The 27715-nt window shown below is 36.8% G+C and overlaps 1 protein-coding gene across 1 annotated transcript in view; it reads right to left on the bottom strand.

The window, feature by feature from the left end:
* Positions 1-545: 545 nt before the first annotated feature.
* The window catches only part of LOC131662557 (nudix hydrolase 3-like), a 39261-nt gene continuing 12091 nt past the window's right edge, over positions 546-27715 (bottom strand). Inside the window, exons 3-21 of the mRNA XM_058932372.1 lie at positions 11693-11770; positions 11077-11173; positions 8999-9132; positions 7689-7770; positions 7406-7492; positions 6955-7061; positions 6436-6607; positions 6013-6245; positions 5820-5901; positions 4809-4874; positions 3875-3952; positions 3677-3772; positions 3288-3394; positions 2996-3164; positions 1991-2074; positions 1599-1693; positions 1426-1516; positions 1182-1328; positions 546-943 (exon numbers count right to left, since the gene is read on the bottom strand). Of these exons, the coding sequence (XP_058788355.1) occupies positions 890-943; positions 1182-1328; positions 1426-1516; positions 1599-1693; positions 1991-2074; positions 2996-3164; positions 3288-3394; positions 3677-3772; positions 3875-3952; positions 4809-4874; positions 5820-5901; positions 6013-6245; positions 6436-6607; positions 6955-7061; positions 7406-7492; positions 7689-7770; positions 8999-9132; positions 11077-11173; positions 11693-11770 (2059 nt within the window). The 3' untranslated portion in view covers positions 546-889. The remainder of the gene's footprint in view (positions 944-1181; positions 1329-1425; positions 1517-1598; positions 1694-1990; positions 2075-2995; positions 3165-3287; positions 3395-3676; positions 3773-3874; positions 3953-4808; positions 4875-5819; positions 5902-6012; positions 6246-6435; positions 6608-6954; positions 7062-7405; positions 7493-7688; positions 7771-8998; positions 9133-11076; positions 11174-11692; positions 11771-27715) is intronic.

Below are 27715 nucleotides of genomic sequence, written 5' to 3'. Positions count from 1 at the left end.
TCATCAACAATTTCATCTAATCACTTGAAGAAATTACAATCGTTATCCATGTGATTTATATAATTTCTACAATCTTAAAAAAATCGAAGTTCAAACTTTTATGTCTGCCACAACACGATGAACACGTTCCTCTTGGTAAAAACATTCCCTCCTCTTATGTCTTCTAAGGACATATTCAACCTTCCCAAAACTTTAGTTGTTAACTTTAACGATTGCTTAAAATCTCAAACATTTATAGATTTAAAGATGAAGAAAATCTAGGTATGTCAATGTTTTTAATAAAAATTGGAAACTTAGAAGATGACCGAGTAAGAAGAGGAACCCTAGAAACGCTATTCTATTTGCAAACTTTCGAAATGTTTTAGAATGAAGAACACACACTTATATCAGATTTGCGACTCATGCTGGCAAGACTCATGCTGTCCAATTTTGCCAACTAGATTGTCACAAAATCACAACAATAATGTTTGTTAGACAAGGGATCAAAGTAAAATCTTAAATTAAATTAAGAGACTAATTAATCCTCATTATATATAATAAAACCATTGAAAAGTAATAACATATCATTGTTAATATACTTAATTAAATTAAACAAACAAATATGCGCTGCATAGAGTATATGCATGCCTCGTGCAACCAAATATAAGAGTAGTGTATCTATCGATTAAATTCAATGTTGCCAGTAAAGTAAAATACGTAGACAATGTATCAAACCATTCTCCAAGACCATAGAGATACAATACTCCAGTATTTTATTTTATTTTTGGTACAATATGTAGTACTCCATTATTTAGTAGCAACAAGAAACACAATTAAACAACTTTTCCAAGGTTGGCGCAAAGATTTTGCAAGCATGCATGGAACATTTTGCACCTTGGTTATCTTGCAATCATTGCAATATTTTGTCAGCGAAGGGAAAGGTAGGAAACACATCAACAGGTACCTAAGGTACAGAAAACACACCAACAATTAGTTTTAATTCACAGTCTGGATGTAAGAACATGGTATATGCAAGATAAGAAACGCTATGCGCTATTACTTATCATACAACATTGACAAACTATCTTGAAGATAGATGACATCAATATCTAATGTGTATCACACAGATAAGCAGTCACAAGTTGAATGAAAACAAAGTATCACTTGGAACTACAACTACTCAATGGTTCTGTGATTAATACCTGAATATTCTCTAACTTTTCTAGAGCAACTTTCAATGGTTCTGTCATCACACCGTATTTCTTAAGAAACAAGCCAGCAGCCTCTTTATCACCTTGAGCTTGTATGGTGAGTATCTCCCTGCTCAGGCCTTCAACTGCACCTTCAATCTTTAGAAAGAAAAATATAATTTACATCGCTTATCTTAGGGTCAAATAGATTCAAAATGAAGGGAGGAAAATAGAAATATTTTGAAGCAATAAATACCTTGGAAAAATCAACAGAAAATGTATCTTCAGAATGCAAGACAAAGGCTCCTTTCTCGTATAACCAGTTGAACTGCAATGCTTGTCCTTTTCTGACAATATGCGGTAGAATTAGATGCTAAATTACAAAAAATGAACACCAGATGAAAGAAGAATGTGTAGCTAGCAACACACCCGTGAGCTTCCTCTAAGCCAAAACGTACTGAGCGAAAGCATCCAGCAAGAAAAGAAACATACATGGACTTCAATAAGCTTTCGGAAAGCATGTCCTGATGAAATCATACAGATAATCTATGACATTAACACAGTTCTAAGCAATGGAACAATAAACTATCTAGGAAATGTATAGAGAAGTTAAACATAATGAATAATAACAAGGGAACTACAGAGTTACAAAGTGAAGAAAGTAATCAAAAAGCAATCTTGGGTTTATGTTTTTTTTTTTACTTTCAGGTTCCCTTCACTGGCTCTCCCTGTTTTGAAAAGATTCCTCATCCCCCTTCTATTTTTTTTCCTTTCTTAATAATATAGTATTCCATCCGCAGTGAAAAAGTATAATAGCTAACCTGGGAGATTAAGAACCTCAATGCCCAGAGGCCAACTATATCAGCTTTTGCTTCTTCCAGAGCTGAGTGAAATTCTTGCAATTCCTGTATCAAAAGATTATATATTGTAATTGATATTATATCAAACATAATCATATGGTACAAACAATTTAATATGATAGGTGCATATTAAATAATTTCACATATGTAGTAGGTACAGTATCAGTAGCAGTAGAGTATCAAAAAGGATACTTCGGATGTTCCGGAAATCAAACATGAAATACAGTATCCCAAAAAAATTTCAACCAGCGGGTCTGATATGCAGAAATAAGGGTTGTTTCTTGTGAAGCTCTAAATATCATGTTAAGAAGACGGCGGAATAAGAATTGCGCTCGAAAGAGTTAATAAAGAGTTGCAACCCTCACCTTACAAGTAGGTTTCCTAGGAAAAAGTTAGACCCAACAATATAAAAATTTAAGATGATGCTAATAGTCTATTTCTTTGAGGCACTCACGATGTTGTCCATGTACATATTTCAATAGTGATAAATGTGAGGGGTATATTGCAAAAAATTCAAGTCTTATATTGTATAAAATATAATGTCTAAAATAGACTGGTACCCATCGCTATATAAACCGGTGTGGTAGAGTTGAGTTACGTCTAACCCAAATTTTAAGATGTACTAATTATTGCAATGATAAGATATAAATAGTCTATTTATATTTTACAAATATCGCAACAGAAGTATTTAGTGACAGTCCTAGACTGTACTCTCTATTACTATGTGTCTCTCACTCACATTCTTTGATTCCTCACTTAATTCTTGTGTTTTCTCTAACTATTCCAATGGCCCTACCTCACAAAGTTTAGTCCTTGAAAATATGTGATGTTACCACCAGAATTGCAAACGAGCTTAAAATGTTACAATTATCAGTGTCCGTAGTGGCAGATCTCAATAACTTGATGATGATGATGATGAAGCATTAGTGAGTCATACTAACAGTGTCACTATATCTTGCAACTTACCAGTCTCACAGTCGACTCTTTACCATTTGGAAGTGATATTGTATGAGGTCCAATTCCATGACAGCATTCATGGCAAATTATATGAGTAAAAAACGATTTGAAATCAACTAGTTCTTGTTGTTCCTTGGCAACACAGGCAATGGCTATAGGTAAAAGAATATGATTGAACCTGATAAGAAAAGGAAGATTTCCCCAACGTAAAATATCCACTTAAAAAAAATGTTACAGAAGAGACTCAATCATGATGGAGTTAAATTTGAAGAAACTAGAGCAATAAGGGTTGGAAAGTTACTTAGCCTCTGAAATATTCTTAAGCATGACCATTGATGTTCCCCTGTCTTTTACAATGCGCTCATCATTTGGTAGATTGAAAGCTTGAACTTGTGGTCCCTTGACATCCTGAAATAATTCACTTGTGTAAAATTTCCAATGTAGTAATTTCAAGCATGAAGAAATGCATTATAGGTCAGAAATGCCAGAAAATTATATCAGAAAGGACATAAGGAAAATTCTGTCCACCATAACTACTGCAGAAGCTATCAGATGCAACAGATTGAATTGTTTCAACACTCTTTTTTGTCGTATGTACCATGTTTATTTTTCATTCATTAGGTATCTGTTTATATTTCAAAATCACTCCTATGAAGCCACACAGAGTAGTCAAATGTTCATAACACTCACCCCTGAATTATATAGAAGTTGGATGACACGGATAGGTGCTGCATTCACATATTTTGATTTGTATGCATTATCCATTGGAAGATTTTGCTCCAAAAGCTTCAATAGCAGAATTATTTGTGATATCATTCACACTAAATTTCTAAAAAAATTAATAAAATTACAAAATTTTATTCAATTAAAAGGCTTGAGGCGTAATACCTGCAGATTATCACCAAAAAGTTTCAATTGAGCTGTTGCTTCATCGTCCCTGATTCCAATATATGCTTCAAAGGTAGCCTTAAACAAACAATGCAATTACCAAGTTAGATAGCCAAATGTCTTAGTATAAAATAGTCTTTAGAACCAATGTGGAACTTTCAAAACTTTCATACTTGCATTTTACAAAAGTCTTTCCAAATCAGAGAATGTTTATTTATAGATTTCAAACCAGATCGTTGCATTTGCATCTATATATAATAAATGATTATGGACATAGAACAAGCTTAGTCGCACCAATACTGAGTCATTAAGCTCAATAGCCAGACAAAATCACTTTATGCTTCATTTTAGACACTTCACACCAAATCTTTTGGATGTTCAACTGTCACGGGCAAATGTTACTATTGTCTCAAATGATTTATTAGGTAACTGAAATAAATATGAAAATAACAAGGGTTTCTAAAAGATACTTAACACATGGTTGTCCAAGTATCTTCCTTGTAAGGACTCGGTCAACAAATTATGCATTAGTGCCTTGAACAATAATGAAACTTCAAGAAAACAAGGTACACGCCCACAAGAATCATCAAAGACTAAGAGTGTTTTTGTATCTGACCGTAAATACCTATGTTCTTGACATTGCTTAGCATTTTCTGATTTCTCTACTACAACAATCATGCAATGACATTTATTTTTGTTAAGAGTCCCACATCGGACAATATATGACCTGAACATGTGCTTAATAAAGGGGGTAATCCTCACCCTAAAAGTTGGTTTTGTAGGGTTGAGTTAGACCCTATCTCAATTCTTAATAATTTCTAAATTTAAATTTATGGACATGTTCCTAAATAAATAAATCATTTTTGTTTGACATCATATTGCTTTGGGGACTTGAATTGTTTATGCGGCATAAAGCATGGTTTTCACTAATCACCTTATATCCAAAAAGTTTGTCTTCGTAAGTTTCATATGGCCCTATTGTGATATCCAACTTAGAGTCCTGCATAGAGAAGAGAATGCCAAATAATATCATGATTCAGAAAGTGTATACAAAATAAAACTCATTACCTTAATTACACAAGCGTACTGTTGCGGAAAAAAAACACATTAACCAAGGATAAATGATGTGAACAAACATAGAGCACAGCACAGATGAAATAGTAGAAGAACTACAACAAAAGTATTCACCATGTCAAGATAAGATTATAAGTTCTGGCTAAAATTAAAACTCACTTAGTGTATCATCCATGAATTCAGGTATTTCACTAAAAAACTATGAGGAATCATAAACACTTATTCACGAGAGACCACTATCACCTACACCTTTTCGAAGTAGAATAACCAAGGAGGTAGCTTGGATAGGTGACCCCCAAAACCGAGAGAGGAGTTACCAAATAAATTACTGATCGCTGTGAAACGTGCACAGTAACGCCAGAAAGCTTTTCCTTGTCAAATGCACGTGATGGCGTGTGACGTAGTCTTCTCAAGAGGTAGCTGATGGGAAGGAAAACTAGAGTCCTCTAGGTCAGCTACATGCAATTTCAGCATTGACGGCTCTAACGCTGTCAACCTTTGATCCCAAAAAATAAGACTAAGGTGACATGTGCGAGTCTGCCTTTCAAGACAAGATCATCTCATCAACCAAAATTCTCATTCTGTTCTCGTCCATTTTGATTTGATGGGTCATATTTGTGTTACTTCTATATTTGGGATTATGTTATTTTTGTGTAAGATTTTTCAAGGGTATTAAGATTTTGTATTTGGCCCAATAATCCATTAGTCAGACTCATTAGATTATAATAGCTAATATAAACATAGTAGTGCTTGTACATTATTCATACTTGACAATATTACTTTGAATAGATACCGTTCACAACATATATCACCAGCTTGACAACTACTTTTTTTTGGATCATAAAAAGTTAACTAGGCAGTATTGACTAACCAAATCCATCCAGGCTATGTCAGACTCATAATAATCATTTGAAAGAAAAGCATCAGCCTTGCTATGTAGCAGCTTCTTCAAACTACACTTGGAAACAAATCGTTATTGATTGACCCACAACACGTAAGTAGTTTAGCTTGTAGCTGAAAATTGACCCCTTAATAATAAGGGAATGGATGAAATAACAATATACCTTGTTGAGTTGGTAATGTCTCCAGCTTTACGCAATAATTTAGCAGCTTTTGTAAGAAGAGACTTGTACTCTTGAGAATAAGGAACTATGTACAGATCCTTAGAAGAAGCTACTTTATCATTGGACAGACCAGAATCTAAAATAAATTCACTGTGCCTTTTAATAACAGTGAAAAAGCTTGTTGCCTCTGTCTGTTGATCCTTTGCTAGACTGTCATTCCATAAATTGAACTCCTGCAAAACAGAAGTTTTCATCTCTTTTATAAATCAAACCAAATGTTTTGATAAAATAGCTTCTTTAAATGACAACATAAATCCTTTCTCACTATATAGGATTGGTTCCATTGATTAGACAACGTCATGATATTCTATCACAAATCATATCTAGTAACAAACCAATCAAATCTGAATTTTTCTATTGTACCATTTTGTCCATGTCAGAGGGGTAGAAATTAGCACTGGCAGGTTTAAGAATTGGAAATGCTGCTCTGTATTCCAGACCCTTCCACTCACTAATTGTCCTAGTTGCTTTAGAGAGCAGCCTTATTGCTGAATCTGCAGTTGTCAAAAATGCCTCATTATCATCAAGGCAAGACCTGCGATGATTGGGTTCAAGTCAGATTTCTACATTAATCAGGTAAAAAAAAAGGAAGTGCTAAACAAAATGAGCCAGATGAGGCTAATAGAAACTCTTGTTGGTAATCCCTGCTGGACTCAGACTGAGAAAACAGATTCTCGGAGAAAGCTTAATCTTAAATATAGTAAATTAACCAAATTCTAGACTATTGGAATTCTCAAATGTCCTCAAGTACAAGAAAACACCAGAGTTTCATCATAGGTCTAAGTTGACTTTCTGAGATACAAAATCACCAAAGTCTGTTGGTCTACATAAATATATAGCATTCAGTTGGTAGAGAAAGTAGTCAAGATTTAAAGAACTTACCACGGGCTCTTGTTTATCTGATAATAGGACCATTTCAACTTATTTAACTCTGACGTATCAGCATGCTCCTTCAACCAATCTCTAAGAGCTGGATTACTGTACCACGACTGATAGGGAAATAAACAGAAACTTTAGTAATACACATTATTATTAAAACATATCAGCCTTCCTGATTCTAATCTTCAACCACAGTTAAAAATAAAGAATATTTTTCGGAGCACAAAACAAATAGCCAATCAAATTTCACAAAAATAATTAGTAAAACCTAGGTACCAAGCATGACACATGGAACATTATTACATGCATGTGAAAAATTATTTGCTCAGAAAAAAGCTTAGACTTTATATATTTGATATGAACATGCACATACAAAATAGAAAGCAAAATCAATACACATAATGTACATAAAAATTGTATATAAACACAGCTATAAATGTATTGTAAGTTAAACCTGCAGATAAAAAATTTCATCCATAACACTTGCAGCCTTGACAATAAAAACAAGAGCCTCTTTGTCTGAATCTGTTACCCCTGTCAACTGCCAAAATAAAAAAAATAAAAAAAAAAACAAAACAAAACTTGTTACACTCAACTATTAATGATATCATCATCTTCACAATTCATAAACAAAACTTGTTAAAAGCACAGGGATATAAAAAGAATTGAAACTAAATAATTGATAGATAGAAATCAATATAATGCAACAAAGGAAACAAAAATGAAAATACAACAACCTCTGCATTAAGAGAAACAGGAGCATAGCGACTTAATTGCTTTTGTAAAGTCAAACTGCGTGCTACGGTATTCTCTTTGTACCTTCAACAAAAATATAAGGAATAGCAAAATCAGGTACATAATCAATTAGAGCATTATTTTTTATGTGATGTGCTAGGTAGTTGTCCCTCAGCATATGGTCATAACTTATAAGTATATGAAGATTTAAATAAAGTTGTCCTTTAGACATGACAATATAAATGTAGGGAATGTGCACTTCAAAGGAAACCTATGCAGCTTGAGTTTGGATGGGAAACTTGTTGAAAATATATTAGGATCTATGTATTTGATGATTATATAAACATATATGATATGTTAATTGGAATTATACCTCCTATGTTTAGTCTATTTTTCATAATGCTATCCCAACACTCTCTAATATTGTTATTTTTAATTTTATCTCGTTTAGTCTTACCACATATCCAACGCAGCATCCTCATCTCCGTTACACTTTATTTTCGTATTGACTGTTTATCGCCCAACATTCTGTCATGTACAATATTGTTGTCCCATACAATATCGCAGGTGTTACCGCACTCCGATAAAATTTTCCCTTCAGTTCTAGCGGTACCTTTATGTCACATAAAATTCCTCCATTCAGCAACTCAGCTTGAATTCGATGGTTTACATTCCCTTCCATTTCTCCATCATTTTGCATTAAAGACCTAAGATATTTAAACCGCGTGACTTGTGGGATGATGATCTCTAACTTACAACTCTATGTTAGATATCTTTCTCCTTTTGCTTTTTCCCGTTTTAGCATAGTGAAAAAAAAATCACATTGAAACTTCTTTAAACAATGCTGAAGCACCTTTATATAGGGAATCCATTTTTTTTCAAGTGAGATGAATTAAAATCACATTTTTAGTACATATCTGACCATGCATTACACAACCTTATCTTCTTTTGACTCTTTCCCTCTCTAAACTTGAGACTTGTTCTCTCACATGTGCTTCTCTCTCTATATGCTTTCATTGCTTCATTTAGTTCTAATTTAAGTTATTATACAAAATAACTTCCTCGAAATTAGAATAAAAAAATAAAAAAAGTAACTAGATAATCCTAAATTTTAAGATAAAAATAAAAACAGTGATGCATGACAACTAAAAAATATCAACTTAATAGATAAAAGATTCCTAAATTAGTTATTTCTTATCCCTCCTAATGTAGACTCTCCAAACATTTAGTCCACTATTCAGTTGGTTTCTATCATAAACCAAAACATGATAATGATGTTTTTATTTAATGTGAATCTTAAGCAATAGCATACCTCTTCTCAATTAAATCAAACAGTTGACCATATTGTCCATGAACATCATAAGGGACATAGTCTGAATCTTCTTTGGTCAGCAACCTTTTATACTCGTCATAAGCGATATATTTAACGGCAGAAACTTCAGTTTCCTGCCATCATAAAAAGGTCCACTCACCAAGATCAGGAAACTCAATAAAATCATGTGTATACTTATAAAATACCTAAAGGACATGCATATAATTAGATTACAATACACTACTCATGGAAGAGTGCGAGAGACACAAGGAAGAGTGTGAGAGACAGAGATTACTCTGCAGTCAACCGAATTTTGTTTATAGAATACCGCCGGCGTCACACTCAGACCACTGATACTATCTTGCTAGAAGGTTCAGTAAGAACAGATGGGCCTCTATGAGTTAACCAAGAGCTTGCTCTGAAACTACTTGGTGATGTGGACTACTTTCTTGGTATTAAATAAGGATGCAGTCCTCTGCATCTTCCTATTTACTTAAACCAAGCACATTAGTAGTTTACTGCATAGGACGAAAATGCAGGATACCACCTCAGTTTTTATTTCCCATAAATGCCATTGCCAAACTTTCAAAAGATGGCTCTATCTATACCCTTTGGTTATCCTACTATGTTCAGGTTAGTAGTTGGGGCTCTCCAATACGCCGCCATCTCTAGACGTAAACTGAGTTACTCTATGAATAATGTGAGTCAGTTCTTGGAAAATCCTTTGGATTTTTAAGATACCTACAGGGCAATCTTAACTATGGCCTCCAACTACACTCTGCTTCGACTCAGCAGCCTTTCTTCTCGCGTGGCTTTTGTGATGCAAACTGGGGTGCTGATCCTGATTCCCACATGTCCACTTCGGGTAGTGCCATCTATTTTGGTCCCAATTTAATTTCTTGGTGGTCAAGAAAGCAAGCTATGGTTGCTAGGTAAAATGCAAAAACTGAATATAAAAGTCCAACCCTAACTAGTGCTGAGATGTTTTGGCTGCAAACCCTTTGTGAGCTAAAAGTTCCCACTGCTTCTTATGTCATTTATGTGACAATGAAAGTGCAGTAGCTATGGCTTATAGTCCTAACCTTCAAGCCAAGACTAAGCACATGGTGATAGACTTGTTTTTTGTTTTTTGATCGAGAGAAGGTTCTAGCCAAGGAATTGCAAGTTGTGCATTCCTAGTGCTGATCAAAAGGCAGATATTTTGACCAAGTCTCTCTCTCTCATGACAAATTTGTCATCTTCAAAACCAAGCTCCAGGTGGTTCCTCTACTGTCCCAAGAATACACCACCTCTCGTTGCATCATTGGCTACTTCATATTCTAACTCATATTCATTTACAACTGATTCTTCTCTTTAAAACACATGTCTCTGCTCATAGTTCTCCACAGTCACAACGTATTCGTGACTTTCGTCATGTAGGTATTACTTACGGTGTCAATTCCTTGAAGCTTCAGAGACCACCCCTACTTAATAATCGTTTTAGTATTAATTAATTATAAATGTTATGGTTTTATTACAATGCATTATAAATGAATGATCATGTCTGAATTTTTGTTCATACTATAAATATTCATGCCTTTTAGTAATAGTGATTGTTTGTGAAATTGCGTGTTTTATTTTATAAAAGAATTTATCATTCATTTATAGTGCATTGTAATAAAAACATAGCATTTATAAAATCATGCTAGCAAACAGCTTTAAAGCAAGAAATAAAACAGCCAAACAACTTTTAACTTTACATCTAAAGCTTTTATTTTTATCATTAGCTTGATAGTATCTTTTTAGCCATAAAAAAGCAGACCACACACACCCTAATTATCAAGCAATTAGATAACAGAATTCCATTAAATGACTAGCTGGAAACTAGATAGTTTACTAACTTAGCATTGAATTTGGCATAGAAAATGTGAAACAATTGTTTACGATATCAGTTCCAATTCTTAAAATAATCGACTAATGAAAAAGAATGAAGGCAAAATATGACTATAATCCCAGTATTCTACTTTATTTTGAGAACTGTGCAAAAATGTGGTGAAAATGCGGAATGTTCAATTTGAAAGTATCTAAAACATTATCACCTGAAGTGTAAGAGCTTCCAAAGGTATTGGATCTATAGTAGTTACCAGAAACACATCATTATGTTCTTTGTTGATGAACTTTCCATCATTTGCGACACTGTATTTCATATCAAAAGTTAAAATCAGCTAGTTCATGGATAATAAAAGAAAGGAAGTACTGCATTAATTGAACGTGAAAAACATCAATGATCATGCAATAAAACGAAGAATAAAAAAGACATAACGAATCAGCAGTCTCTCTTCATATGTGAAAGAGGGTCTGAAACAAATCCTCGGCTTAGTATGACGATAGTTCTTTCGTTTTTGGACTAAAAGAGTAAAACATGCAGAGAACTTACAGGATGTTTTATTTTGGCATTTTATTTTACATTCTCAGTTGATATGTTTTTGCTTTTATCATAGTTAAAAGAATGTTACTTTATTTAAATTTCGTTTTCTAGTTTCAAATTTTTGTGAAGTAAATGGTGAAAAAAAGTAAATCTTGAAAATCATAAACAGGCCGAAAGTAATGTGGCAGTTTAGTAATTATGATCAAAGCATATCCACAAAGAAAAACCAAACTTAGTCCTAAAATTTTGAAAAATAGAGTAGTACTAGTGCAGCATAAGCTACTTACCCCTCTTGCAGGAAAGCGGATATCAATTCGAATGCATCCTTGGGAAGGGTTACACCTAACTCTTCTTCCAGGACCCTCCTAAAAAAACCAAATATACAACAATATACAGTTAACCATCAATGCAATCTTCATATTTCAAACATTCTGAACAGTTCCTCTACCCTACTTAAAATAATGTATCAATTATAATGACCTCCCTAAATAAAGAGCTCCAAAGTTCAAACCCTGAAAACTATAACTTACCAACATTTGTCTATCAAAAAAAAACCTAGATCCTTTTTTATTGGAATTTATTAGTTGAAATGAGTTGGATTCCAAATGCAGATAATGAGTGTCTTACAATTGCCCTCATTTCATGACAAACTCAATCATTGATCAACTATTAACTCTACTTGATCATCTAAAGTCAACAACCTAATAAATTATCATGTTCACCATAAACCACTTTAGTTCAAATTTAATTCTAGTCAACTTTGAAAAGTCAACTAACAATATAGAAACACACAAACAACGCCAAAAACAACCGAGTCTTATCCCATTAGGCGTGAAAGCTTCGCCTAATGCTTATTTAGCAAGTTAACTGAAGGAATTGTGAGAAAAAACATATATGAATGTCAAATATCACTTGTTAGATGATGTTATACTATCATTTATGCTTATGATGACTTGTGCAATGATTTGTTTTTCCGTTTCCACCATAAAACGGGATTCGTAACTTTGATTGATGTGAGGTCGGATACATTGGAAAGTGAGTCCAATAATCTACCTTTTGGTAAATAGATACCATGATTAAGTTCCAATTATTGGCTGATTATTTGGTGAGGAACCTTTGTTCTGAAATTCCTATTTAGTGAGGAACCTTTATTCCAAAAGTTCTATTGATGATGAACTATTATGTGTGTTTATGAACCATATTAAGATTAAGATGTGTTTGTATTTTGTGAACCATGCTATGATTTATTTGGTTGTGTTGATTGTATGATAATTGATTAAAACCCATGATAATGAGTGAGGTTAAACCTAGATTTATAGCTAGGTGAATGGAATTAGAAAGATAACGTAGGTTATGGCAAATAACTTAGGTTGCGATAATCGAATGTAAGAAGTGCCTCGTTGTGCATCCTTGAGCGAGTAGTCGCTAGAGATGACTCGTCACATCTACGAGAATGTCGAAGGCATGGATGGAGAACGATATCATAGTTATGATTCAACTAGCTTGTATGGAAACACATTGTGATATATTGTAATTGTGATATAATCACATGGTATTGAAATATTGTGATTCTTATATAATCACATGGAAAGGGTGTATAATCTCATGATGGTTGTGACTTAGCCACATGGAGATTGATGAACTAATCGTGTAGTCGGGAATGACCACTATTCATGTGTATCCTAAGTTCGAGCCTCATATAGAGTAGTAACCGGGAAGGCGGATGATTACTTGGTGAGTATTGTGACCCATGTCCATAGTAAGTGGATTCGGGCAAGAAGAAGTATTCCAAGCTATGGGAAGTCCGTTATCTCGTGACCCAAATCCCTTAATTTTGATTAGTCGGGAGACATTCCCTGATTGTGCGGAAAATCATGAGCCATGTCCATTGTCTATGGATTCGGATTGGCTTGAAAGAAATTTTCCGAGGAAGCAGAGATCCGTGACCCGTCTCCATAGTCCTAGAGGTAGGATCAACCGGGAAAAGATACTTTGTTATGCATTCCCGAATAGCGATTCCTTGAGTTATGTGAATTCATGTTGTGTGTTTTCCATACGAAGCATAAATCCCCTTAGACACTTAAGTCCTTGTTAAATTTGTGCGAGTATTACACAAGTAACGAAAAGATGCAAGGATTAAGTTAAGAAATCTATAAGAGATCCCTTTAGAGCTGAGTGGACCCATAAGATATGGGAACTCAATGAGATTATTATCTCACCCCACCATTATTGTCGCTTTTCAGGAGATTCTTAGCTAGTTAAAGGCAAGGATAAGCTTGTCTAATGATGTTTCGAAGACTCTTGCGATCGTGATCCTCCTCTTTGGATTATGTGCATCTGTGGGTATTGTGCATAGATCTTTGTTTTTGATTAGGCACTCGTGTATATTATGTGCCATAATTTTGTATTTTGTATGGGCATGTATATATAACGATGTCGGTAGGCTCTTATAGTTGTATCAGTACCAGTTTACACTATATTATCATGGGTGTTACAATTTCTAGACTATAATGTATTTCTTAACTTTTAGTAGCTCAAGATTGGCCATAGGTAAGGAACAAGTATTACAAGTAGTTCCATGCAGTGAGGGAGAAAAGATAGTTTTATCGCACGTATGCCACAAGACTCATCAGCGAGGTGGTGTGCTAGTGTCTCAAGTCATAAGGCCATTAGAGCATCTTGAATGAATGAAAGTATTTCCAAGAAGTATTTCTGGGAAATTATTTTTCAATAGTTTGGAGGCTCGAGAGGCCTTGAAATTCAGCAACTTCATCAAGAATCTATGGCAATGGCGGAGTTTAAGGAAAGGTTTAAGGGCATGACTGCTTACTCTAAACGAGTAGTTTATAAACCAAACAAAGAATTGAAGATATACCAATTGTACCCCAGTTTTAGAAGGGATATTGGATTCAGAGTAGTTCAGTAGAGATTCGGTGTTAGCATGAGACCATTATGGAAATGTTGAAATACCCAAGAAACAGTTGAAAGAGGTTCATGTTGGAAGAGGGAGCTATACCTTGGAGCCAAAAAAGCATGTGTTAGTAGTATCTTAGTCACAAGTATGCATGCTTGATTATGTTTTGTTGTGGTAGTTGTGGAGTATCACACCCCTTTGTTCAAGCAGGCAAGTTTTGTGCCTTGAGAGTCCAAGTATGTGACAAGCAACCGAGAGCAATCCAAGCTTGGTTACGGAAATAAGTATGGATCATGAAACGAACTACATCGCGTGAACTCGTAAATAGTTGGCAAGAGTTGTCAGTTGTGATTCGTCCAGATATGTAACTGTTAGAACAAGATTTGTTCTGATCAATATTCTTAGTTTTGATGATAACAATGTATATGAATTTTGTATGAGATAATGTGGTACTCTAATTCTATGCAATTTCCATTTCAGGAATCATATAAAGAGTATGCACAAAATCAGCGCAAGAAGCACTAACTCAGAAGGTTCAGCATGCAACATCAGAACATGCTCTGGCAAGACATTAGAAGATGGTCAAGCAGAATGAGAACATGGTCTATGGAAGCATCAGAAGAACTTGAGATCAGAAGCAGAAGCACTGAAGTTCTCATGGTATCACGCTAAGAAGCACTTCAAGGTCAGAAGACAAGAAGATGCTCTGCACCAAGCTGTTTGACTCTGATGATATTCAAACGTTGTTTACACAAACATCAGATCAGAAGCAAGTACAAGATGGCAGGTTACGCTGACTGACAAAATTAACGTTAGAAGCTATTAAAGGCAACGTCAGTAGACACAGCGAAAGCAAGGCTCGAGGTAGTTGACAAAAGAGTGAAACATTAAATGCAATGTTGTACGGATCACGCAACGCATTAAATGCTCCCAACGGCCATCTTCTTAAACGCCTATAAATAGAAGTTCTGATGAGAAGCTGAACACAACACTTTGCGCAAACATACAGAAATGCTGTCAAATTCAAAGTCTCTCAACCTTCATCTTCAACCTCACTACATTGCTGTGGTAATATCTTAGTGAGATTAAGCTTAAACTTAAGAGAAAAATCACAGTTGTGATATTAGCTTATTAAGAAGCAGTGTAACTCTTATAAGAATTTGTTTTACATTAATTTGTAAGAACTAGAGGAGATCAAGTCGTGATCGGATTCTCTAGAAAGTCTTAGAGGGTATCTAAGCATTTTGTTCCTAGAGTGATCAAGTTGTGATCAGAATACTCTAGAAGACTTAGAGGTTATCTAAGTGGAAAACCATTGTAATCTTGTGTGATTAGTAGATTAAATCCTCAGGTGAGGTAAATCACTCCAAGGGGGTGGACTGGAGTAGTTTAGTTAACAACGAACCAGGATAAAAATCATTGTGCAAATTGTTTTTATCTTACAAGTTTTAAAGCTACACTTATTCACCCCCCCCCCCTTTCTAAGTGTTTTTCTATCCTTCAATTGGCATCAGAACGCCGGTTCTAAGGTGCAAGCACTTAACCGTGTTTAGAAAAGATTCAGGAAGAGAAAAACGCTTAAGTCAAGATGGCTGGTGATGAACCAACACATACACCTACATCTGGCTCTGTTGAGCAACATAATGGAAATGGTAACAATGGTTATACTAAACCACCAGTATTTGATGGTGAAAACTTTGAATATTGGAAAGATAAACTTGAAAGTTACTTTCTTGGTCTAGATGGTGACTTATGGGATCTTCTGGTGGATGGTTACAAACATCCAGTTAAAGCTAATGGTGTAAAGCTCTCAAGACAAGAGATGAGTGATGATCAAAAGAAGCTATTCAAAAATCATCATAAATGTAGGACTGTTATGCTGAATGCTATCTCTCATGCTGAGTATGAGAAGATATCTAACAGGGAAACTGCCTATGATATATATGAGTCATTGAAAATGACTCATGAAGGAAATGTTCAAGTCAAGGAGACCAGAGCTCTTGCTTTAATCCAGAAATATGAAGCCTTCAAGATGGAGGATGATGAAAATATTGAGAAGATGTTCTCAAGATTTCAAACTTAACTGCTGGATTAAGAGTTCTTGACAAGGGATACACCAAAGTTGATCATGTCAAGAAGATCATCATAAGCTTGCCAAGAAGATGGGGTCCAATGGTGACTGCTTTCAAAATTGCCAAGAATCTGAATGAAGTCTCTCTTGAAGGATTGATCAGTGCTCTGAAGAGTCATGAAATTGAGCTGGAGAATCTAATTATAAAAAATGCACTAACGCTTTTCAGGCTGAAGAAGAAGATTCTGAAGAATCAGAAGAAGAAGAAGATGAACTGTCCATGATCTCCAGAAGGGTAAACCAACTCTGGAAGAGCAAGCAAAGGAAGTTCAAGAACTTTAGAAGTTCAAAGAAGCCTGAAAAAGGAGAATCTCCTGGAAGCAGAAGATCTGACAAGAAGAAGGTCATTTGTTATGAGTGCAATGAGCCTGGACACTTTAAGAATGAATGTCCAAAACTTCAGAAGGAGAATCCCAAGAAGAAGTTTCATAAGAAGAAAGGTCTTATGGCAACATGGGATGATTCAGAATCAGAATCAGAATCAGACTCTGAAGGCGAGCAGGAAAACCTTGCACTGATGGCCACAGTGGATGATGGATCAGAATCTACATCAGAATCAGATTCTGAAGATGTATTTTCTGAACTATCTAGAGAAGAGTTAGTTTCTAGTTTAACTGAACTTCTAGAACTCAAGGCTCATCTTAGCATCAAATACAAAAAGCTGAAAAAGCTATTTGAATCTAAAACTAAGAAGCTGGAAGTGGAAAATTCTGAACTAAAGGAAAAAGTTTTAAAATTATCCAAAAATATTGGATCTCCTTCTCAATCAGAAAAATCCAATCCTAGTCTCAATCATATTCTGAAAGAATATGATTCGAGCTTCAGAAAGTTCTTATCTAGAAGTATTGGCAGAAGTCATCTTGCTTCTATGATATATGGTGTTTTTGGAAACAAAAGGATTGGCGTTGGCTATGAGGGTGATAACCCACACAAATTTGAACCTGTAGATGATATGAAAATCACATACAAGCCATTGTATGATCAGTTCAAATATGGCCATTCACATGATATTAGGCTCACTTCACATGCCAAAAGCTTTAACGTTACACACACTAAGAAGCATGTGACACAACCTAGAAAATATCATGCTGTCAAACCTAAAGAATATCATGTTGTTCCTCCTGTTGTTTATTATGCTAAACCCAAGTTCAATCAGAACTTGAGGAAAACTAACAAGAAAGGACCCAAGAAATTATGGGTAACTAAGGAGAAGATAATTTCTGTTGCAGATATCCTTGGCAGCAAAGAAGACAAAGCACAAAATGTCATGGTACCTGGACTCTGGGTGCTCGCGACACATGAAGGGAAGAAGGTCTATGTTCCAAGACCTGGTGCTTAAGTCTGGTGGAGAAGTCAAGTTTGGAGGAGACCAGAAGGGCAAGATAATTGGCTCTGGAACCATAAGTATTGGTAAATCTCCTTCCATAACTAATGTACTTCTTGTAGAAGGATTAGCGCATAACTTATTGTCCATAAGTAAATTAAGTGACAATGGTTATGACATAATCTTCAATCAAAAAGTCTTGCAAGACTGTAAGTCAGAAGGATGGCTCAATCCTATTTATATGCAAGAGAAAGAACAACATTTATAAGATTGATCTTTCTGATCTTGAGAAGCAGAAGGTGACTTACCTTATGTCTGTTTCTGAAGAGTAATGGGTCTGGCACAGAAGATTAGGACATGCTAGTTTGAGAAAGATTTCTCAGATTAACAAACTAAATCTGGTCAGAGGACTCCCCAATCTGAAATACAAATCAGATGGTCTTTGTGAAGCATGTCAAAAGGGCAAGTTCTTCAAACCTGCATTCAAGTCTAAGAATGTTGTCTCTTCCTCTAGGCCGTTAGAACTTCTGCACATTGATCTGTTTGGACCAGTCAAAACAGCATCTGTCAGAGGGAAGAAATATGGATTAGTCGTTGTAGATGATTATAGCCGCTGGACATGGGTAAAGTTCTTAAAACACAAGGATGAGTCTCATTCAGTGTTCTTTGAATTCTGCACTCAGATTCAATCTGAGAAGGAGTGCAAAATCATAAAGGTCAGAAGTGATCATGGTGGTGAATTTGAGAACAGATTCTTTGAGGAGTTCTTCAAAGAAAATGATATTGCCCATGATTTCTCTTGCCCTAGAAGTTCACAGCAAAATGGAGTTGTAGAGCGAAAGAATAGGACTCTACAAGAAATGGCCAGAACCATGATCAATGAAACCAATATGGCTAAGCACTTCTGGGCAGAAGCAATAAATACTGCATGTTATATTCAGAATAGAATTTCTATAAGACATATTCTAAATAAACCTCCTTATGAATTGTGGAAGAACAGAAAGCCCAACATTTCATATTTTCATCCTTTTGGATGTGTTTGTTTTATTCTGAATACTAAAGATCATCTTGGTAAGTTTGATTCTAAGGCACAAAAATGTTTCCTTCTTGGATATTCTGAACGCTCTAAAGGCTACAGAGTATACAATACTGAAACATTGGTTGTAGAAGAATCAATCAATATCAGATTTGATGATAAGATTTGTCTTGAAAAGCCAAAGCAGTTTGAGAATTTTGCAGATATAGATATTGATATATCAGAAGCTGAAGAACCAAGAAGTAAAGCTTCAGAAGCTGAAAGTCTCAGAAGCAAAGGATCAGAAGATCAAGTTGCTGCATCTTTAGAGAATCTCAGAATTTCTGAAGAGCCTACAGTCAGAAGATCTTCTAGAGTCACCTCAGCTCACCTCAGCTCACCTCCGCCTCTATAAATATATTTCAAATCATAACGTTTATTTTTTCGCTCCCATTCTCTCTCTTCTTGCATGCATTTCTGCAACCTCTTTGCCCTTTTCTCAAACCCTAAACGCAAACCCATAAAAGTTTCAAGTAATCTCAGTATTGTTTCAATGGCTGCTTCATCTTCTCTCAATGTTGGTTCCTCTGTTCCTCTACAAATTGTTCCTGTTATCTCTTGCTCTATTCCCAAAAAAGAGTTAGAAGTTATTTGTGAACTAACGGTGGACTTTGATAGTCTTGAAAAACATGAGTTCCATCTGAAAGAGGATATGTTGTTTCAAGGATGGACTTCTCTGTTCTCTGAGTTCTGTGGACCTATTTACCCAGAACTAGTGAAGGAGTTTTGGGTACACGCTATAGTTGCCCTTAAATCAATCCTGTCGTTTGTCCATGGAAGATTTGTTGTTGTTACTGAGAACATCCTAAGAATGATGTTTGACCTAAGAAACCCTGAAGGTGTCCATGAAATTGATCAAAGAGCTTATTGGGAAGATGTTTTGGCTACTCTCTATACAGATGTGGAGAAAACTAAGTGTGTCAAGGACATGAAGGAACTCTACAAAATCTGGACCAAGATTCTTCTAGGGTGTTTCTATCACAGGAAATCAACCCATTCTGCAGATTTTGTACGCAAATAGCAGCAATATATTTTGTATTGCATCGCTACTCAGAAGAAGGTTGATATTATCTTCATAATATTCAATCATATGTGGAATGCTGTAAAGGATTCCAGAAATGCGTTCAGAATAAAGAAGGGTAATATTATTCCTTTTGGAAGAATAATTACTAATCTCCTGATTCATACCAAGATTGTTGAAGACTTGGAAGGTCAAGGAGTCATCAAGGATCTTGTCACTGACACAGGAAGTTGTTTGAATGCTCACACCCTGAGAAAGATGAACCTCATTCAAGAGGTTATAGCCACTCCTCAACCTCTCCCAGAAGCAAGAAGCAGAAGAGATCTTGTTCTTGCTGATTTTGAATCCTTCTTCAGAAGTGAGCTGCCAGAAGTTAGGACTAAATATCTTAACTCTCTCAAAGAAGATAAAGACGACAATGCTCCTGCAAAAGGTGGTCGCAAGAAAGCTTCTACTTTCAGGCCTGCTGCTTTGAAAAATGTTTCAGAAGCTCCACCAGAAGCTGTTGTCAAGAAGGAAAGAAGGACAAAGCGTAAATTTGATCATCCTTCCGTTAAACAGGAGAAGGAAGTCCAAGGTGTAGTTGTTGCGGCTGTTGTGGAGAAAGTTGTTGAAGAAGAAGTTGTTGCTGAAGAAGTTCAGGAAGCTTTTGTTGAAAATGAAAATAGTGAAAAAGAGACTGCTGAGAAAAAGAAGAAGAAGAAGAGAAAAATGAAAAATAAGAATGTGGAAGATGGAAAGGATGTTGAAAAGAAGAAGAAAAGAAAAAGAAAACTTATCATAGAAGCCTCAGAGGAAGAAGAAGAAGAAGTTCAAGAAGCTGTGAATCAGCAAGAAGAAATTAATCAAGTACCTGCTACTCAAGAAGTTGAAGGTCAAAAAGCTGTTGATAATGAGAAGGAAAGACTGGAATCTGCCAGAAGAAGAGAAATTTCTCTTGGGAAGGCAAAGATTGTGGAAGAGAAGAAGAACAAGAAGCAGAGAAGACTTAAGGCTGAGTTTGAAGCGATTCAGAATATATCTAAAGGTGTACATCTTTCTGAACTTGTTTCTGTTCCTGCTTTACGTTCAGAAGTTGCACCAATAAATGTTGCTCAAACCCCTGAACCAGAAAATCAACCAGAAACAGCCCCTTCAGAATCACCTATAACCATCCATGTTCTCACACCTCCTTCTTCTCCTCTAACCAATGTTCTTACCCCTCCTTCCTCACCTATCTCAAATGTTCTCATTCCTCCTTCTCCACCCAAAACCAATGTTACTTCTGACCACTCCCTTGAAACCCTTGTTCTTGATATCCGACCCCTTCAAACTCGCTTTCCACCTCACACAAATATATCCACTTCTCAACCTCCACCTCATGCAAACTATGAATCCATTCCTTCTACCTCACAAAATAATCCTTCTGTATCTGATCTTCCAAATTCTGCATCACATGAGCAATTGCTCCGTGATTGTAATTACACACCCAAGCCTCGTCCTGAACCTGAGCTGGTAGTGTTGGATTCTGAGAATGAAGCAGAATCATCTCTTTGTCTTGATAGAGAACCTCAACCCTATCTTGTTCTGAAACCAGATTCTGCCGTAACCAAAATAAAATCTCGCCGAGCATACCCTATTGGTGTAATTTATGAAATGGTAAAGCGGAATGTCAGAAGAGTCTTTGATGCTCTCAGAATAGCTCATCATGCTGGATTAAATGATGTTGCTATGCGAAAATTCTGGAGGATCTTCAGAAGAAAAGCAGATGCTTGTTTTCAAGAACTTCGGGAAATTTGTGTAGAACTTGCTCCACGACCTTGTGGATTTCTGAGGCACTATGAAGACTTTTGGTTCAGTCGTCTTGGAGGGAGATATTGTTTTGAAGAGAAGGCATTCATTGATGAAATTGCAGAAGCACAAGTTTCTAACGAGATGGAAGGCAACCCTTGTAGGGAGATTGTGGTTTGGAGGCCTAAGTATCCAGTTCTGACTGGAGACTTCAAGTGGTTGTTTGACTTTCTGAGGGAAAATCCTTCTGAGAAGTCCCCCAATATGGTCATCCCAGAAGTTATTTATCCTCCAGAAGATGATGCTCCTACTGCTCCTAGGAATCTTGCTGCCATTCTTCAAGCCCTTGAGAATGGAGATTCTGATCTTCCTGCTCCTGAGTATGAAGAAGATGCTTCTAGGGAAGAAGCTTATGCTGAGATTCATCCTGCTGGGAATATTCCTGCTGAGGAAAATAATGATGATGATCTCACTATGGATGCTGCTGTTGAGAATGTTGTTCCTCTGAACAGAAGTTGTGAAGCTTCTTCTGGTGAACCCTCTCTTCTGGTGAAGACTCTAGAGGTTATTCAGAAGAATCAAGTTGAACTAGCTTCTCGCATGGACAAGCAAGATGATATCAACAATGAGTTTCGCTCATTCATGGAGAAGCAGGCTGAGAGCAATGTTGGGATTCAAGACCTTCTGGCGAAGATAGTTTCCAAACTAGGCCAGTCGTAGTCTGTTGTGTCTTAGTTGTCTCTTTCTTTTTGCATCAGCTTTGTGCATCTATCTTCTCATCCCTTGTATCTTCTGATTATTTCCGATGAATGAATTCCTTTATTCTTCTCTCATATTGTCTGTTTTTCATCTGAATCTTTTGTGGTTTTTGATGTTATGACAAAAAGGGGAAGAAAATGTGATAAATGATCTGATTTATATTATCAGTTGCTGGGAGTAAGTCTCCACATTTCTAACAGAATTTGCAAGAGTGGGGGTGGCTTATTGAAAATCCTCTTGTTGTTTATCTTCCAAAGTAGTAATTGGGGGTGATGAACCCGGAGTATGATGTTCACACACTATTTGAACTAAGTTAATATTGAATCTCATTTTTTGTGTCTTCGTAATGTACAATTTAGGGGAAAGAGTTGCAACTTAAATGAAAGTTAGATTGATATAATTGATATTGTATTGCATAATCGATCACTTGTAGAGATGTCAAGTAAGTTGGACTGTAATACCCCGTATTAATTAAATGCTCTAATGTATTAACTGACACTGAGGTTTTATCAATTGATACGATAGAGATACTTTTGGACATTAAGTTAGTAGTGTTAACTTAAAGATATTTTCCTTATATCATTTCCTTTTGTTTTCTTCTTCATTCTACACCAAAAAGAGAAAGATAGAGAGAAGAAGTAGAGAGAAGGAAGAGCAAAGGAGAAAGAGGAGAAAAGCTTGGATCTTCACCATTTCTTCGCCGAATCAACTCATCTTCGACATCAACGACTCTTAATCGAGGTGGGTTCTAGTTAGAAACTTATAGTTTTGATTATGGATGAGAAATCATAAGTTTTGATTTAGGGTTTTGTATAGAGGAATTCTAGGTTTTGGACAAATTCATCAATGTTCATGAGCAAAGTGATTATAATCCATGAATAGATCACCTATAGTTTGTATCCATGCTTTAATCTGATTTGGAACAGGTTTGGATGGTTTTGAACCATGGAAGTTGTGGCTGAAACAGAACTGAGAACTGAGTTCTCGCGCGCTTCGCGGCGCGAACGGGGCTGCGCGGCGCGAACTATGCAGGTTTTAGGGGTTCTGCTTCTGCCTTCAGCACGCGGCGCGTACTGGGTGTCGCGGCGCGAACAGTTGGAAATCTTTAGAGCTTTGCTTCTGCCATAGGGTTCGCGGCGCGTAGATTAGTTAGCGGCGCGAACAGTGTTAGAAATTATAGTGGTTTGCTTCTGCCATAGGGTTCGCGGCGCGACCTAGTTGTTGCGCGGCGCGAACTGAAGCTTCCTTAACCAATTTTTCTTAACTTAATGGAAATTGTTTCAAGCATAACTTTTGAACCATAACTCTGTTTTAATCACCGTTCGAAGTGATAGGAAGCTAGAAGCGTGTACTTCTAGTAGTATAGGTTTTGGGAACAAAGGGAGGATTATTTAATCGAGAATCGGGAAATTTCTTGAGTACTTGGGTTGGTTTTCGTTCGAATTCTTGAGAACGTTATGCTTTTTGTATGATGCTTGTGTACTCTTTAATTGTTACTGAGTTCTATTGCAGGTGGATTAGTATACCTTGTTATAAATGTTTATATCAAGAGGGTTGAATAACTTCATTGTTATGTGAATAAAGGATAAGTGAGGAAAAACTAGGAATTGTTAGGTTATGTAGCTTAACAAAGAAAACCTAGGATGAGACATTATATGGACATACGTGTTGGAATCTTATGATGAAAGGCTAACAGGCCTAGTGGTTTGCGGAAGCGATCACCCTTGTTGATGTATTAATCGGAACCGTAGTATTTTCTTTATTCTTTATTTTTCCTTTGAATGCTAACAGGCATTCACCGTGCAGAAAGGCACATAATCTTGGCAGGTTTGATTCCCGCTTTTGTGTACGAATGGAACCTACGGGTAGAGACTTGTGATGGTGTACGGGCCATGTGAAGTGACGATTCATGGGGAAAGGCTCATGAGTCCGAATCCATTTCGTATGTCAAGATTTTTCCAAAGGATTCATGACTCGTGCCACCTCCTAGACGTAGAAGGGGACGGGAATATGGGGATGCCTTGGTTTTGGTTTCCGATTAATAATCTTGTGTTGAGTTGTTGAACTCTAAGTATGATTCCATATAATGTTAGTGTGTGAACTCAAGGTCTAGTTCCTTGTCTTGATTGAGAGTGATAGGCTAGAACCTTGTAAAGCCGAGAGGATCCATAGGATAGGGAACTCACTGGGATTTTATATCTCACCCCATTATATATTGTTTCAGGTACTACAGGTTCCGCGAAGGGTAAGGAGAAAGAAGTTTGATTTCCTTATTCCTTGTTCTTTTTTTTGGATATGGCGAAGCTTCCGTTGTGGAATTCCTTTGAGATCATTGTTGATCTAGTTCTTAGCTTTTTATTTTGAACATCTTGTATGTATTATGCCATTGTGTAGAACCTTAGTATTTGGGCATTAATATGTATAATGTGTTGTCTAGGAACTTATTGGTATTTCAGTACCAAATACTTGGATTCATGTATACTTATATGATTTGATGCATGTATTTGTATATGGGTGTTACAGTTGGTATCAGAGCAGGTCGTATCCTCGACCTAGCCATGAGATATTATAAGTGTTTCTTTCTGTCCAAGATGTGTTGTGTTCCCATGAGTTTTGTTGTGTTATGACTATGGCATTGAGCCTGATCAACTTAATCCCATTTTGATAACCTCCAGGAACATGGCGGACGGACGCAGGACTCGTGGTCGACCCCCCACACGACCTCCACAAGTGAATACACCGGATGGCGGTGCGAATGTTCCATGGCCCCAGTTCATGCAACAGATGCAACAGCAGCAGAATCAGTTCATGCTGCAGATGATGCAACAAATGAATGGCGGTCATAATGCTCCAGTGGTTGTGCCCGAAGCTGTAGGTGGGACTTATAGAGATTTCATTCGCATGAATCCTCCGGAATTTCATGGTGGATTAGATCCTATAAAGGCGCATGAGTGGGTGGCCAATGTAGAAGGAATCTTTGAGATCGTGCATTGTAGTGAAGAGGACAAGGTAGTGTTTGCTTCTCATTCGCTGAAAGGTCCAGCTATGAGGTGGTGGAAGGGTGCTTCTGCTTTGATGATTACTCAGGGAGTACCTAAGGAATGGGAGAATTTCAAGACCACTTTTATGGAGAAATACTTTCCTAGTTCACTGAGAACTAAGAAGGAGTTGGAATTCCAGCAGTTAAGGCAGGACAATATGTCAGTAGCTACTTATGCTGAGAAGTTTGAGATTTTGGCTGCTTACTCTAGGCAGGCCGCGTATGCTCCTGATGAGGGTTGGAAGGTGGACCAGTTTCTGTTTGGTTTAAGGGCTGATATCTCACATAGTGTGTCCCAGAGGGAGTTCACTACTTATACAGAGTTGTTGCGACAATGTTATGTGGCCGAGACTAGTTTGAAGAAAGTTCAAGCTGAGGAAGATTTGAAGAAGAAGAATCAACATGAAAGAGGAAGGCCAAGCCAACAATTTCGACCTAGGCCACAAGCTTTCAAAGGAAAGCAAGTGCAAGGTCCTCGGTCTAGTGCACCTCCGGTGTGTCGTAGTTGTGGTAAGAATCACCTTGGAAGATGTGCCTTTGAAGGGGCGAAGTGTTTCCATTATCATCAAGAAGGGCATATGGCTAGGAATTGTCCTCAGAATAGGAATCAAGTTCAAGGAAGGGGTACTGGTAGAGTTTATACCTTGGATGCTAAGAAGACCAAGGGTGATAACTCTTTGATTGCGGGTACGTGTTTCATTAATGGGCATTCTTGTTTTGTTCTGTTTGATTGTGGAGCAACACACTCTTTTGTGTCATTACAATGTATGAAGCGACTTGGGTTGCAAGCTACTCCTTTATTTCCTCCTATGGCGGTTACTACTGCTATGGATGAGATGGTAGAGACACCGTTGGTGTGTGAAAATTGTGTGTTATCTGTGGGTGGTAGGAATTTCCAGATTGATCTTGTTTGCTTACCACTTAAGAAGGTAGACGTTGTATTGGGAATGGATTGGCTTTCTGCTAATTCGGTGTTCATTGGGTGTGAGGAGAAGTTAATCATTATTCCAACTGAAGAAGCTACTCCGAAGGATGTGTTGACTACTATACTAGAAGGTACGGTAGGTATGATTAATTTCTTGTTTGAGAAAGAGAAGTCTGTTCTGTTGGTTCTCACTAAGGAGACGGGTGACCAGTTAGAGGTTTCACAAATTGCTGTCGTTAGAGAATTTTCCGATGTTTTTCCCGAGGATGTCACTTCTCTTCCTCCGGAAAGGGAAGTGGAATTCTCTATTGACCTGGTACCGGGAACGGCTCCTATATCCGTTTCTCCGTATCGGATGGCACCACTTGAATTAAGAGAATTGAAGGGGCAATTGGAAGAACTGATGGCTAAACATTTTGTGCGACCTAGTGTCTCACCGTGGGGAGCTCCAGTGTTGTTAGTAAAGAAGAAGGATGGTGGGATGAGACTATGTATTGATTACCGTCGGTTGAATAAGGCCACCATCAAGAACAAATACCCTTTGCCTAGGATAAACGACTTGTTAGATCAATTGAAAGGAGCCTGTGTGTTCTCGAAGATTGATTTGCGGTCAGGTTATCACCAAATCCGTGTGAAGAGCTCAGATGTGCCAAAGACTGCATTTAGAACCCGTTATGGTCATTACGAATTCTTGGTGATGCCTTTCGGTGTTACGAATGCTCCAGCTGTTTTCATGGATTATATGAATCGGTTATTTCAGCCTTACTTAGATCAATTTGTGGTAGTCTTTATCGATGACATTCTTATTTATTCTCGTAATCCACAAGAGCACGAAGAACACCTGAGGATTGTTCTGTCGGTACTGCAAGAAAATCAATTGTTTGCTAAGTTAAGTAAGTGTGAGTTTTGGATGACAGAGGTAAGATTTCTTGGTCATGTTATATCTCAAGGAGGTGTGGCAGTGGACCCGACGAAAATCGAAGCGGTAATTAATTGGGAGAGACCGAGCAATGTCTCAGAAGTCCGAAGTTTCTTAGGCTTAGCCGGCTACTACAGAAGATTTATAAAAGGGTTTTCTCAATTGGCTTTACCAATGACTAGACTTACTCGGAAGGAGTGTCCTTATGATTGGGATTCGGGGTGTGAACAGAGTTTCATGGGCTTGAAGGAAAGATTGACGACTGCTCCTGTTTTGATCGTTCCTGACCCAAATAAGTCCTATGAAGTATTTTGCGATGCTTCCAAGAAAGGATTAGGAGGGGTTTTAATGCAGGATGGTCAGGTGGTAGCATACACATCTCGACAGTTAAAGGTTCACGAAGAGAATTATCCAACTCATGATTTAGAATTG

This window comes from Vicia villosa, linkage group LG3, assembly GCF_029867415.1.
Source record: "Vicia villosa cultivar HV-30 ecotype Madison, WI linkage group LG3, Vvil1.0, whole genome shotgun sequence".
NCBI classification, from domain to species: domain Eukaryota; kingdom Viridiplantae; phylum Streptophyta; class Magnoliopsida; order Fabales; family Fabaceae; genus Vicia; species Vicia villosa.
This window is presented reverse-complemented; position numbering and strand designations above follow the sequence as displayed.